Source organism: Phlebotomus papatasi, chromosome 1, assembly GCF_024763615.1.
Source record: "Phlebotomus papatasi isolate M1 chromosome 1, Ppap_2.1, whole genome shotgun sequence".
In the NCBI taxonomy this organism is placed as follows: Eukaryota; Metazoa; Arthropoda; class Insecta; order Diptera; family Psychodidae; genus Phlebotomus; species Phlebotomus papatasi.
Window position 1 is genome coordinate 48,480,668 of NC_077222.1, and position 16,058 is coordinate 48,496,725.

At 32.6% G+C, this 16,058-nt stretch overlaps 1 protein-coding gene across 1 annotated transcript in view; it reads right to left on the minus strand.

Annotated features, from left to right (window-relative positions):
* Window positions 1-20: 20 nt before the first annotated feature.
* The window catches only part of LOC129804980 (protein tweety-2), a 58,106-nt gene continuing 42,068 nt past the window's right edge, over window positions 21-16,058 (minus strand). The window contains exons 5-8 of the mRNA XM_055852782.1: window positions 13,868-14,235; window positions 13,422-13,694; window positions 9,997-10,254; window positions 21-213 (exon numbers count right to left, since the gene is read on the minus strand). Of these exons, the coding sequence (XP_055708757.1) occupies window positions 81-213; window positions 9,997-10,254; window positions 13,422-13,694; window positions 13,868-14,235 (1,032 nt within the window). The 3' untranslated portion in view covers window positions 21-80. The remainder of the gene's footprint in view (window positions 214-9,996; window positions 10,255-13,421; window positions 13,695-13,867; window positions 14,236-16,058) is intronic.

Here is a 16,058-nt window from a genome sequence, read left to right on the forward strand (position 1 = left end):
ACAACAGTTGGTTTCTGTTCGATTGATGATGATTTACTTAGAGTTCCACTGCCTGCATTTAAGGTGCAGGCAGGCGATTCTCAGTAAAAGTCATTTGATTCAAGTGTTTTGCACTGTTTGCTCAGTGTGGCATATTTCCCATTGTTGGGACCAGATAAGTACGATGATTGCTGCGATGGCAGACGACCAAGTGTATGGTGGCCAGTAGAAGTCCTGCAAAAAAAAGCATAGACCAATATATCCTCATGAAATATTTCATCTCTAGCACATTTATTTTCCACATAATTTCTCTTCCATGGTAGGGGTTCACAGCATTCTTGGCCAACATAACAATATGACAATTAAATGTTTAGCTGTGGATAACTAAAGGATTTGCTTCTTCAATGCAATAAAATACCAACCGAAGAGAAAACAAGAACAATAATTTAAAAAGAAATTTGTGGATGAGAAAGAGGAAAACGAAGAATTACAAAAATTAATCTACTTGACTGAATGACCGACAATTCTCAAACGTAAAGTGTGAATAAAGACATTACAAACAGGATTTATTGGAAGTATTTCGAGTTTGGATAAGTCTCTTAAAACTTGATAAAAAGCAATTAAATAAATCTTAAAGTATTCTAGAATTATGTAATTACTAAATAAACCGATTTGTCCGGAATACCAAATCTTGCCCTAATAATAATAAAATAATAATAACACTGGATCAACATTCCGTAGAGGAACTAGGCCGTCCCACAAGCAGCAATTCAGAACATTTACATTATTATTTTTCTGCTCGAAATCAAAGACAGAGAGCAGTAAATATAACCAGCTTTTTTTCAACTTGTTGCCATTCTGGAGGGTAAACGGTAAGAGATATCGACTTCTAGTTTTCGCTGTTCCCCACCTTAAAAACACCTAGGGGAGACTGGGGCAAAAGTCACAAAACGGATATTTTATTTTTTACAAGTTACTCGAGCGCTTCAAACATTTCTAATTAGCGCAGTTTTATAGGAAATTTACCGCTCTACAACTCTGTGAAAGTAATTTTCCTCTATTTTGTAAGGAAATACGTTTATCGAACCAATTTCTAAAAGGTAATTTTGTGACCATTCTCAAAAATGTTGGGGCAAATAGTACCAGACATTGGGTATTATCATATTTTGATTCCCTTCATTGCAGGCTTCCGTAAATTTGAAAAAATACCTAGAGGACATATTTTCACAGAAAATTTATTCATCTACAGCTTTGTAAAACACCGTTTCTTCTGCGAGAAAAGTGAGAAAACGAGAAAAGCACTTTTCAAGCTATTTTAGACAAAAGACTGCAAATCGTTTGACCAATGCAAACAACAAGCGGCGAGACATGATTATGACGTTTCTTTTCGCCGTGAGACATTAGAAATTGCTTCGCTTTTTTGTTATTTTTTACCCCAAGTGGCCATTTTTAATAAAAGGATTTCTGGAGAAAAGAACTTTTGTGAAATTCTAAAATAGATAGCGGATTCGTATTCAAAAAATCCAAATTATTTAGAAAATATTCAGCAGTGCATCAATTTTGGAAAATAAGTAGGTAATAATTGTTATTTCCTGCAAGGAAAATATTTCAAAAATAGGGCTAAAAATTTCGATATTTTTTATTTTCTAAATTCCTTGTCGGAATTCTAAGAAACTTACGACATTGAAGAAGGTCTCTGGAGGCTATTTATAGAAAAAAAAATTGAGCCGCTATCTTTTTTACCTTGGAAGATATTGAATTTTGAATTTTTCGATTTGTGACTTTTGCCCCAGTCTCCCCTATCTACAGACATTTCTTCTTTTTTTCTCCATCCTTCCATCTCTTCAAAGCAATGTTTTTGGGCTTTTATCAATAACGACTCAGTGATTTTCTTTCGGATATTTTGGAGGTAGTCCAAGCGAACATTCTGTGCACAGATAGTTATAAGCGAAAAAAAATCGATGCTTAAAGTTAAACCAATTTGGAGGGTCTATTTTTCCAACCAATTTGCTTAAATTTCGATTGTTTGGAAAGATCTTCAAATTTCCAACCCGACTGTACTAGATTCAATCAGCAATGAATCTCGAAAGTAACCGTATACAGGAAAAAAAATATTTTGTAAAAATGTTCGTAAATGTTTGTGAATTCCTATGGGGGAGTTCTCGTGAATCGGTTAACCCACAAACAAGTTCGTAAAATTTAGTATTTTTTTCACAAACATTGTTCGTAACATGATCATTTGACGAACATTTTTTGTGCTTTTACAAACATTTGTTCGTAAATGTTCGTAAAATTTTGTCATTTGTTCGTAAATGTTCGACAGGAAAACAAACATTTACGAACAAATGACAAAATTTTACGAACATTTTTTGTGTGTTTACGAACATTTACGAACAAATGTTTGTAAAAGTACAAAAAATATTCGTCAAATGATCAAGTTACGAACAATGTTTGTGAAAAAAGTACAAAATTTTACGAACTTGTTTGTGGGTTATACGATTTACGAGCATTTCGTAACTCCCCCATTGGAATTCACAAACATTTAGGAACATTTTTACAAAATATTTTTTTTTGTGTATATAATTTTTTTCAATTTTAGAGGCTAAACGGTAAGGGTTATCCACTTTCGGTCTTCGTTGACCCCCCCCCCCCCTCCCACAAGCTTATGTTGTCTAGGGAAATCATTCCTCCTGTTCTCCATCACCTATTCATCAAAAACATGTTTTTTTTTGGGTTTTTCTCAATTGTCCTGAGTTCAAGGATCAATCGGGCTTCTACAAAAAAAATCTTAAATTTACAAGAATTGGTTTTTTATCTATTCTACATAGTCTAAAATAAAAAAAAATTATTTCAAAGAACATCCTTTGCGTAATCAGTTCCGTAAAGACGCGAAAGAGTTCATAAGGGGAAGTGGGGTACCTTTGAAGGTGGGCCACTTTTTAAATTGCGATTTTTCTCCTATGTTTAAGTGAAACTGAGCCATATCATGTAATTTATCTCCTCAATCTGTTTGTGAACCTAAATTATAATCACGATAAGGCTAAATATTATTTAAAAATAGGCAAAAAATCCCAATTTCAAAAGTGCCCGACTTCCCCCTACCAGAAAAATTTCTGGTAGCCTAAAGGAGATCCGAACCCTGGAACATTTGCTTCATAGAGCATGTAATTTACCAGTTGACCCATTGAATGCCCTATAACTTCCCAATATTTATCCCGAGAAATGTGCATTTTCAACAACAAAACAATTACCCACAAAACATGATGAAAATGCTGAGAGCACCAAAAAAGCAGGAGAAAATATTGAAGTTGCACTATTTTGTCAACTTTTGCCATAAATTCAAATTAGGTCACAATTTTCCCACAAAATCATCGGGTATATATTGGTGGTGAAAATATACCACACAACCATTCTCGATGACTCAGTTCTTAAAGGCAAACCACTCAAAGAAACATCCCATTGAAAATTATAGGGAAAAATCCACCCTTTTGCCATACAAAAGTACTCCCTGTGCACTCTATCTCGTTCTTTCTCTCTTTTCTTTAGAAAAATCATGTTTTGTGCCCTACGAGTGGAGAAAAATGTGCGTGACTCTGGGAAATTATAATATTGATTTATGAACGTCATTCGCGGAAGTGCAACAACTAAGTCCTTTTACCGCGACGCTTTTACATGATACATTCATTTTTTTCTTTTTAAGGAAAATGGTTGTATATTTTATTTAACAATTCTTTGTGGAAAATTCTTTGGTATTTCATACTCTTGTAATTTTTCTTTGAGTTTGAAAAAAAACCTCTCACAATCTTTATTAATTTTTGATTTTAGAGAGAGTCATATAATTTTAAAGCTATTGCAAGAAAAATATTATTAAAAATCTTTTAATAATGCAAGCACATAATTCTCCAGAACTTATGTCTTTTCGTAATGAGGATTTCTAGACGTGCGTTATTATTATTTTACTGCTCAAACTTTCCTGATAGAGCAGTATATTATAATCCCTCGAGCCTTTGATTCCCCAAAATTACCAACTTTCCTCCCCCAGGGATCTCTTTTCTCAAAATTTCGTGTTTGATGATTTATGAGATTTGAACCCATTTCTATCTGATCCGTTTTGCTGTAGTCACCTCTAAAAAGGCCAAACAATTAGAGATAATGTCTTGGGATCTTTAGTAAAGCCCCAGAAATCGACTCCTCTAGTCCCATTTAACCTATTAACATCACCTTCATTTTCCCCCACCCATTTTTTCCACTAAACCTATGCTTTTTGAAATTTTGTCAAGCGGCCTAAGTGGACATTTGGCTATGCAAAAAAACCGTTGAAATATTAATATCGGATTTTCAAGGTCAAAGATTAAAAATGCTTTTAAGAATGTATTTCTCAACCGAATGAGATCATGTTTGGCCTCTTCTGGAATTTTTTATTAGTTTAAACTTATTCCAATTAGTTATGAACCGGTTTAAGTACCATATCGAAAATTATCCGATCTTCAATTTTAATAATAATAAACCGTATAATAATAATAACCGATAAACTTGAAAGAAATGTTCCGCAGTTGGAGAAAACTTTGTGAAATCTTCGAACTCATAAACCTTTATGCTTTTTTCCATCAAGTATTAATCTAGGTGAATGATGTGAAAGTACGTTATGGGTATAGCAACTAAATCATGAGTTTGAGCATTTTATAAAGCTTGGGATGCTTTACCATCTCTTTTACTGCTCGAATTTCATATAGAGACAGCAGTATATAATTCTTCGTTTTTTTCACCTCCAATATTTCCACCTTTCCACCCCCCAGAGACCACTTTTCTCAACAAATCTTCGCGTTTCAGACGACTTCTGTGAGATATATCGTCACAGTGTTTGCTCGTCTGTCTGTAAGGCTGTCGCCAGTTCTAGAGGCCAAACTGTAAGAGATAGCGACTTGAGATCTTAGAGGGACACCACCACAAGTCGATCTACGGATCGTTAACATGCTCCTTATTTTCCCCCCGACCCCCATTCCCCTCCAAAACCACATTTATTGGGGGTTGCTCGAAAGCGCGTTGTGCGATGTTTTTCATTTTGGGATAATTCTTTAGAGTTGATCCAGACGGACAATTCACCATGTGTGAAAATACCGTTGAATCATTCCTAATAACGGTTTTTCAAGGTCAAAGGTTAAAAGTGCTCTAGAGAGCGTATTTCTCATCCGAATGGGTTTACGTTTGGGTTCGTTGAAAAGGTATTGGAATTTCCGATAAAACTGATTTTCCGATAATTCCGATAAAAATTCCTATAAAACCAGTTCAAATCGGTTCTGAACCTGACCAATAACTATTTTTTATTTAAAATTCAACTCTATTACTCCTGAGGTGTATTTTGGGCAATATTTTGGTAATTTATAAAGCGGTTCAAATTGGTAGAATTTACTTTACTGGTTATGAATTGATAAGTATTTTTCATCCGGAGATCAATTTTATTAATTTCAGAACTATTTTGGGCAATCTTTTCAGTATAAATCGCTTGAGAACCGGTAAATAGTAAAAACGTAAAATAAAAGTACACTTTTATGGCCAAGCGTTGCAAAACTTGCAACGCTTTGCCACCACTTTTACTTAAATAAAGATGAGGTTTTCGGTCGCAACTCTGTGAAAATAAATGCAATGACGCTCAATAGATGTAATTCGAGCAGGGGAGACTGGGGCGAAAAGTCACAAAACGGATATTTTATTTTTTTTACAAGCTACTCGAGCGCTTCAAAAATTTCTAATTAGCGCAGTTTTATAGGAAATTTATCGCTCTACAACTTTGTGAAAGTAATTTTCCTCTATTTTGTAAGGAAATACGTTTATCGAGCCAATTTCTAAAAGGTAATTTTGTGACTATTCTCAAAAATGCTGGGGCAAATAGTACCAGACATTGGGTATTATCATATTTTGATTCGCCTTATTACGGGCTTCCGTAAATTTGAAAAAAATACCTAGATGACATATTTTCATAGAAAATTTATTCATCTACACGTTTGTAAAACATCGTTTTCTCTGGCAGAAAAGTGAGAAAACGAGAAAAGCGCTTTTCAAACTATTTTAGAAAAAAAACACACAAAAGAGTGCAAATCGTTTGACCAATGCAAACAACAAGCGGCGAGACATGATAATGACGTTTCTTTTCACCGTGAGACATTAGAAATTGCTTCGCTTTTTTGTTACTTTTTACCCCAAGTGGCCATTTTTAATAAAAGGATCTCTGGACAAAAGAACTTTTGTGAAATTCTAAAATAGATAGCGGATTCGTATTCAAAGAATATCTAAATTATTTAGAAAATATTCACAAGTGCATCAATTTTGGAAAATAAGTAGATAATAATTGTTATCTTCTGCAAGGAAAATATTACAAAAATAGGGCTAAAAATTTCGATATTTTTTATTTTCTAAATTCCTTGTTCGAATTCTAAGAAACTTACGACATTGAAGAAGGTCTATGGAGGCTATCTATAGAAAAAAATTGAGCCGCTATCTCTTTTACCTTGGAAGATATTGAATTTTTCGATTTGTGACTTTTTACCCCAGTCTCCCTTATTTTGAAAAGCCGAGCCTGATACGAAAGCCAGCGTTTTACCATTCCTTAACCTTTTTAAAATATTGAACAGTTGAATTATTTTCCTCTTTCTCCCACAATCATCTCAATTAATCATCCAATAACATTAAATGTGCTTATTTGAGTATAAATTGTGTGTCAATTGACTTGACTTAAATGCCATTTACTAATGCAAATCTATGACAAATACCATGAAAGAAAAAAAAACAAGACAAAAAATAACAGGGGTGAATAATGTTTTAAAATAAATCTTTGTCACATTTAATATAAAAAATTTTAAAGTGCTAAAATGGCTAAAATTCTCTAACGAAACATTGGTATTTGCAGCAAACGATAAAAGAATTTGTTTTTATTTTGTATAATAAATATGAGAATGTATAGAACAAAAATGTCGAGTAGTGTTAAATTTAATTGAAAAAACAAAAATAAAATTTCATTCAAACGATTTTTTTGGTGTGATTTACGATATGATTCGTTGATATGAATGAGAATGTTTATTTGTGGAAAAATGTGGTGTATCTGTAAAGAAAATTTATTTGCTATCTCTGGACAATTGCAAGCTCAATTCAACCTTGACAAGAGAATAGATTCTTTTTTTTTTGGCGAAAAATGCAAACACTGTATGCAAATACATCATTGTCAAGTGAATAAACAACATGTGTGCAAATTTACTAATCATTGCTGAAGTAATGTAATAATTTTCCACACTAATGAGATCATAAATGGCAACATGCTTGCAGATTATTTCAATTTGTGACAGAGCATTCGTGACGAACAGTTTCATGTAAAATATTACAGTCATTTAGGCTATAATTAAATTTTTTGATTCTGTGATTTTCTCCATTTCAAATGTTTTGATTTTAAAGTTTTAGAGCCAATTAAAGTTATTACTTAAAAAAATAAATACAGTTGGGGGAAGTGGGTCATTTTTGAAAATTGGGCACCTTTGAAATTGGGATTTTTCTTCTATGTTTAAATAGAACTAAGCCATATCAAAACTTAATTTAGCTTCTCAATTTGTTTGTGTAGCTAAATTATATCACGGTAAGGCCCAATTTTATTTAAAATTAGGCGAAAAATCCCAATTTCAAAGGTGCCCCACTTCCCCCTATATGTTATTTTTCGGTTGGGACTTTTACGACTTTTACGGTGCTTGGAGCTGGAATAGTAAGAAAAATATGTTTTAATATTCGTCAAAGCCGTCGAAAGTCGCAAGATGATCACAAAAATCTAATCTCCTTCTCTATTTTTAAACGGAGAATAAGTGGCTGCAATCGTTAATTACATATTTTGCAGAACTTTCTGAAACTCGCTTCTGTATAGTACTTTTAAAATGTTTCTCAATCAACCAAAAATTTTCAAAAATTTGGATATAGAAAATTGTATACACATTAAAAATCCGAAAATTATAAAAATTTATATAATTTTGCTTAATTATCTAATGCAATAACCATTTTAGGCATGATAAATGTTTGTATAAAATTCTTCCAAAACCACATCATTAATTTTTTATCAAAAATCTTTATACTCCAACCAGGGGCATGACATTTCCTATGTTTCCCATATGTTTCTAGCGAGCCGAAAAAACTTTTTAGTTTATTAGCTGTTTTCTGTCATTGTAGAATGAATTAGCAAAAAATACTGATACAAAATAAAAGTCAATTTAATAACGAAGAGGCAACCGGAAACCCTAAATTGGCAATCTACGTAGTTTTGGAGATATCTCGTGAAATGTGTACGAAAACAGGGAAAAAATTACACTAACACCGGTCGCATTTTTCAGAGCTAATGTCACCCCCCTGACTCCAACGGTAAAAAATAATACAATTTGTTCCCCTGTCATTTTTATTAGAAAGGTGTGCCTATAAATTTGGAAATGAAGGGCAAACAACTGTTCTTGAGCAAAATTTTTTAACATTAAAACATGAAAGAATTTGGAAAACATTTTGAGTGTACTTTTCCAAATGAGGCAACAAACTTTTGACGCATGAAAAATAATCAATTTGTGGCAATCAATTAATTTTTAAATAAAGTAAAATTATTTGTTTTTAAGTAATAAATAATATCCACGAATTATAAGCAAAAAATATGCAATAAAAAATTTTAAAAAGTAATTTTTTCTATTTTTTTTTACGTAGTTTCCCGAACTACATGACGCTAGAAACTTTTAACACATATTGTATTTTTTGAAATAATTTTCATAAAATATATCTATTTTTAGGGCAGAATCACATAGACAGTAAAATACTCACCGTATTTCGTTAATTTACGCATTTTCATAGCAATTCTTACGCAAATTCTTGATTACCGTATTGCCTCATCTCATACTCGGTGGCATTAGGTGAAAAATATATAAGAAAATTGAAGAAATGAAACGAAAATCCAATAAAAGGTGAGCATAAAAAACTGTACGATTAATTTCTCTTACGGTTTTTTTGCTCACCGTTTATCGCATTTTCATTTTATTTCTTCAATTTTCTTATATTATTTTCACTTAGTGCCACCGAGTATGAGATAAGGTAATACGGTAATCAAGAATTTGCGTAAGAATTGCTATGAAAATGCGTAAATTAACGAAATACGGTGAGGCTACGGCGAGCATTTTATTGTCAATGTGATTTTGCCATTACTGTAATAAGAAAAAAACTAAACAAAAAAAATTGTAATTTTTTCACAAACAGACCATTTTTGATCTTTTACAAAAAAATTGTTCGTATATTTTTCTTTAGCAAAACTTTACGAACAAATGACAAAATTTTACGAACATTTTTTTTTTTGAATATTTACGAACACTTACGAAGAAATGTTTATAAAAGATCAACAACATAAAGTGCACATGTTACGAACAATGTTTGTGAAAAAAGTACAAACTTTTACGAACGTTTCAGTGGGCTACACGATTCACGAACATTTTCTACTCCTCCAGTGGGTAATCACAAAATTAGTGTATAATGTATCACATTTTCAGTATTCTGAATACTTTGGATACTTGTTTTTTTTTTTTAAGTTTCTGACGAATAAAATTGTAATTATTTAATTTCATGTTCATTGCCATTATGATTCTCACCTACCAGAAGCTAAAATATGCTTCCTGTCAAATTTGAACTCCAAAACTTTGTGTTTTTTATTTAACAAATCCACAGTTCTCCAGAACACCATTATCAAAGCTCAGAATTGAGTTCTTCTTATCAAATAAAACGAAAACTAAATTCGAGTTAGACTTCTCATTTGCTCTGGTGAATCATTAAAATGTGTTTTTTTTTGTAAGGACTCTATCTAGAAATTAATTTTTTAGGGGATATATTCAGATCAAGAATTAAAATGTAATGAATTCATCAATCAAACTTGCAATTGCCCTAAATAGATGGAAAAAATATTATGAAATGGTCAATGGATATGTAAATATTGCAATAATAATAATAATAATAACAAAGCCATGCCTGTTGCCATGCACCACAACATTATAATCTGGTGGCGGTGAATCGCCACTATATTCCAACCCTCTCAATCCAGCCGTGCCATTGCGACTCATTGTTCCGCTTGCCGAATTGATGCCACTCAATTGATTCTGCTGCTGGTGGTGCAAAAGAGTGCGATTGATGGTGGAAGTGCCACTGAGAATTGGGGCTGTGGTAGGTGACATGGATGAGCCAGATGGGAAGAGAGGAGTCGTCTCAGACTTGTCCCCATATGGTCGCCTGGAAACAATTCCAACAAAATGTCTTATGTTATTTTGACACTTTTTTATGCCGCTGATCCTAACCCATATATCAACAAAAGCATTCCAGCCACAAGTTTACGGAATATTATTCATATTTTGATTTTATAGCGCTAAAGACGGTGGAGTTGATAAGAATTAATAGTACTATTCCAATTGTCCGATTGTGCGTTGGGCATTATGACCAGCGCACAATAATTTTTGTTTGTAAACATGTTTTCAAAATTTCCCATAAGAATGAGCGAGATGACTAGATTCAATTCTCACTCACTCCCATTAAAATGTCAAAAACATGTTTACAAAACAAAAATTATTGTGCGTTGGGCATTAGGGTAATTGAACCAAATTTCGGTCAGCTTCCAATTTCGTCCACTTTATTTATTCTTCAAATTTACTTGAATTTTTAGTTTTGCATACTCTCTAGATAATCATATCGTAGATACAATTTTCTTTTTAATTTTATAAAGCAAAAGACTGATGACTAATTGTAAATAAAACAACTTTTTTATTGAGGTTATTTATAACTATGAAGTTAAACATAACCTTAAATTCGAGAATAATCTCTTTACCAAATATATTAGAATATTTCTGCTATTATTCTACAGTAGAATATCTCAAAATGTCAATTGAATAAAATGAAAAAAAGTTCGTCATCACGAAGATTTGTGAGAAAGTACGGGCATTTGATTCAAAGTACAATTTAATAATAATAATAATAATAACCAAAAAAATGTAATTCTTTAATCACTTTGGCAATTTTAAATAAAGCATATACAGTAGACTCTCACTCCTCTCACTCAGTAGGCTTTTTTTTTCAATCGGGCGAAAAATTTTGTTGGCAATTTTCACGTTTAATTATGAAGCAAATTTGCACAAATTCGCTGTAGTTCCTCTTATTATATCATGATTCCTTATAATTGAGCACTTTTTGTGGAATTTACAATGACTTTGACGCCCAAATCCATCGATAATTTGGATGACATTTTGCCCCATATGCCCGATTTAGAGAGAGTCTACTGTACATTGTTTTTTTACTTTTCTTAAATTTATTGTATTTCAGCTTGATAACGTAAACCAATTTTTTTATAAATTTCCTCAATTTAAAGTGCTTTGAACTTTCAAATGTGCAAGTTCGTTTCTCAAAATGACAAATTTTGAAAAAAAAATACATTCCGAGTTTATAATAGCCAAAATATGCAGTGATTTCTTATAACCTTGTAGAATTGAGATAAAATATTCGGCAAATAATTAAATAATTATCTTTTATTTTTAATTTCGTTTTGCATAACTCTAATGACCTCTATACACTAGAAAAATTGAAGTACAGTGGGACCTCGATAAAGTCAACTAATTATTTCCAGGCCTGTTGACTACTCCATTGAATTTGTTGACTCTATTGGAGTCGGAAAAAAATCAATAAAAATGTGAAATTTTGATATAAAGGGATATTATTTTATGTTTTTTAGGAAGAGATTGATATTTCTTTTCGTTATGGCATAACTATTGCTCTAAGCTTCACAAAAAGAGAAATAAAACTTATTTTTCTCATTTTCTTTATGTTCTGTAATATGGGCGCTAAAGGTTAGAGATATCCACTCGAATTGAATCAAATATGCTCAAATTTGGCATGGTTTGTCTTAGTTTTGATGTAATTTTGCATTATTGAGGGATTTTGATGCAATTCACGTTATATATGAGTGTGTAAACTCAATATCTATATGCACATGAATAAAAAATCGTTGCATTTCAAAAAGTTTCTCGCTCGAATTTCTGTCTAATTCGGCTGACATTTCGGTCCCAACTGCCCGAATTTGAGAGAGTCTACTGTAAATGGTTCTTGCACACCTCTGTTTTAATTAATCCATTCAGTCAATGTACCACAAATACTTGACATAGAATGTTCATATTTTGGGATTAGTTTCCTACAGATTAATAGATGAATTTTTTGAAAAGAAAAAAATTTTATCTATTAAGGGGGCGCGGGGAGCCTCTGTCAAACACATGTCTTAACGGTCTTTAATTAATTCATTGCAAACTCTATTGCTTTAGATAGAGTAACTATCCTAGAACACAAATTGGCAATTAGAATTCAAATCAGAAAAGAGGAAAGAGGCCATTTTTAACAAATTCGACGGGATGTCGCATTTTCCGTCCGCCATTTTGAGCAAAAATTTGTATGACCTTCCGCGAAGCGAAAAAAGAACAACAAAATGCATTTCTATCTCTGTCGGACTATTTTTCCCAAGTAATTGAAGAACTAAAGTTACTAAAAATCCATTCCCGACAGCAATTCTGTTAAAAATTGCCCAGAAATAAATCATCTAAAATCCCTCAATTTGCGTATGATGTATAATACCATGGTAAGGAATGGGTTAATCACAGCGTCTGTCGCCGACTTCTTTACTGATCACTCCGGGAAACCTCAGTTGTTTTTTTTTTATCTATTTTGGCAGTTTAACGAGATCGAGCGAAGTATTTGAAATTTTTAAAGATAATTTCCAAATAAAAGTTATTGTTCATCCATGAACAATGCTAGTGAGCAAGTGAAAAGAATTTATTGGCCCCGTGTGGTGCAACGATGAACTTATTAACCCCTTGCGCTGCAATAACAAATTGACACCACAGGCACGAGCTTTCCTCTACGACGCGCGCGGTTACTTGAGCCGTTTGTTCTTCTCTTCTCTTTGCTCATCATACACATCTTTCAACTCTTCATTTTCCCAGAACATAATAATATTTAGATTAGCTAAATTATTTGTATATAAATACACAATTTTGCAATAATGAATCACTTCTCCAATCAATTATTACTTGCAACCCATTTTAAGAAATTCATTATTAATTTCTTAATGTTAAAAATGCTTTTGGAACTGCAAGTTTAAGTGAATGAATGTCCTGGGGATAAATCTAAACTTGACTCATCTCTCTCGATGATATGTCAAAAGGTGTAAAACAAAAGCATTTGTTAGTTATGCTAGATGGGTTAATTGTTTATGCTGATCCTAAATAATATGTTTATTTTATTCGAGATAATATTTCTCATGTATAATTTACATTGAAACAAGATAAAATGAGCATAATTACAAAATGTCATTATCAACCGAATATGTACACCAGATACAAAATAATAAGAGAAACATAACTCACTTCTTTGCCAAATAAATCCATGCATGTGAGTCCACACAAACGAGAATAGTGAGGAAGAAAGCTGAGAACAAACTTGCCACGAGCATGAGGGCAAGACCAAATAGACTTGCACCGCACAATCCCTTCGTGGCAGTATTGTAATGTTGCTGAACAGTTCGTGGATCTAGCATCGTCGACAGCACCATCAATTGACGCTTGCTGTTGTCCAACTCTGACTGAATATGGGAGATTTTTGAACCCACATCAACACGTGGATACATATCCATTGAAATCCTACAAAATGGAGAGAGAGAGGGAGAGATATCCACCGGATTAGATGCATGAGAGTCCTAACATTTGCATCAATACAAATCACAATTTGAAAAGTATGCATTAGCATGTCAATGCATCATTTATCTATTTAATTAAAAAAAAAGACACACGAAGAATGATCATAAGAATTGTACCTGGACACAATCTGAAGAGCATCTTTAGCATGATCCACATTGTCTCGTGATTCATTGAGTCGAAGGATAAAGGGATTCGTTCCAACCGTTCCACAATTCATATAATGAATATCCGGCATTTTCTGCTGACTGCAAATGTACTCATTAGGCTTCACGCAAAAATCACCAAGTGCAATAGCACCGGCCAAGTAAATGCTGGATAGAAGCCAACACAAAGTTACGCCCAGAAGACCAAATACACTGAAGAATATTAATGCACATCGCGATGACCGAGCCACACCAATTATTAAGATAGTGCACAGAAGGAGTAGAACAGCCAGAAATCCAAGAGTTACTGGCCATCTGATTGATTCGTAAAATTCGGCCGTCTGTAATAAATTTTAAATTGGTCACTTTCTAACACGGCCTCAATTTTCAACAATAAATAAAATTTTGACAAATTACACAAAGTCCATGTGTAATTTTTACACACGTGAGTAATTTTAGTGTACTTTTTGTACACTCTTAAAAATTGTGTAATGTGTAAAATATGTACAGAATAATTGTGTAATTATTGAAATGTGTCTAAAAATTTGTGTGATTTTTCACAAAATGTATACTTTTTGACTACATTTTTAGACATTTAGGGTAAATGTGCCAAATTTCGGCATAGTTGCAAATAAGCATCGAAGTCCTAAGTTTGAAATGCAATATTTTTAATTTATATTGATATTTCTTGTTACTTCCTTTTCGGGAGGGTTGTGTGGAACCTTGAAAACTAGTTTATCATCTTGGTTTTCTTTAAATCAGTTCCCAAAATATTGAAAAATTAATAAAAATGTGGACATTGCTTTGGGTAGTATTTCGGCCACTTTGAGTGAAATACCGGCCATCTTTTTTCTGACCACCTTTTGTAACGCAACGGATAGAAAATTTCAAAACGTCATACGGAATGAGTTTAATATTTAGTTTAATACGTTTTTATGACCCATAAGCCCTGAGGTCTTCCGTGTAATTTGTCTAGAAGACTTGAACAGTAGCATCTCAAATTTATGCGCAGATTCCCGTAACAATTTGCCCTTCCTAAACTCTTTCAAGGCCTTTTCCACATCATCTTTTTCATAAAAGCGATGTTTTTTTTTTTCTATGGACATTGTAGAACGCAAAAATTGAAAAAAAATAAAATAAAATGAATAAGAAATTTAGGAAAGTAAAAGATGTTGTCGGAATAGGCAACACTACCTCAGCGGAGAGACGCTCATAAATTATCTACTTTTCAACATAAAATACAGGATCCAGCTGAATAATTTTACCCGAAATTTAAAGAATAATTCACTATTAACTTAAACAAAAAGAATCTTTAATGAAAACTAATCAATTTTTATGAAAAACATCGAAGGAAAACCCTCTGTATTTCACCACAAATCACAAGACTGCTAGAAACACAATCGATCTGTCACATTTTTTGAAAGACTCTTTCCACACTGAGTTTTTACAACGCAATTTAAATTCAAATTATACCTAAAATTTAACTGTCTTTGTGTTAATACATCCTAAAATGAATAAATATTTGAAAGCAAAATGAATTCATTGACTATTCGAAGATTACATACATAATTTTAATTAATTTATTTGCTTTGCCGAAATTACACTCAAAGTGGCCGAAATTAGAAGCTGGCCGAAATTTGGCACACTTACCCTATCTTTACACAAAAAAATAAACAATTGTCTTCATATTAATGTCCAAGAAAGAGCACCCACGATGAATTCCTAATTATCCATGTAAATCCTCAATTGGAGTAGTCTATGGACAGAATTTTGTAAACAAGTCATAAATTTGACCACTGAGGAAGGCGCGTTGATGCGCTAAAAGCTTTGGCAAATAATTTTGTGTTTTCCTGTTCTGAAGGGATTGCACCCCGTGACGCATCCGGAGTTCATCTCCTTGATTTATTTATGCTATTGCTACCGTTAGTTAATTACACTTCATTAATTGTACGTTTTTAGTTGAAACACATTCTCATGTAATGTTGCAACGATAATCGAGATATGAAAGTCAAGCAACGAATATCATTATACAATTATTTTCACGTGCGATATGTGTAAAATAAAGCTTGAAGATTTAAATTAAAGAATATAAGTGTCAAACTTAAAGATTATGTTTTCTCAGATGGTTAAACGACATTCCATATTATTACAAACTCTTCTCAAA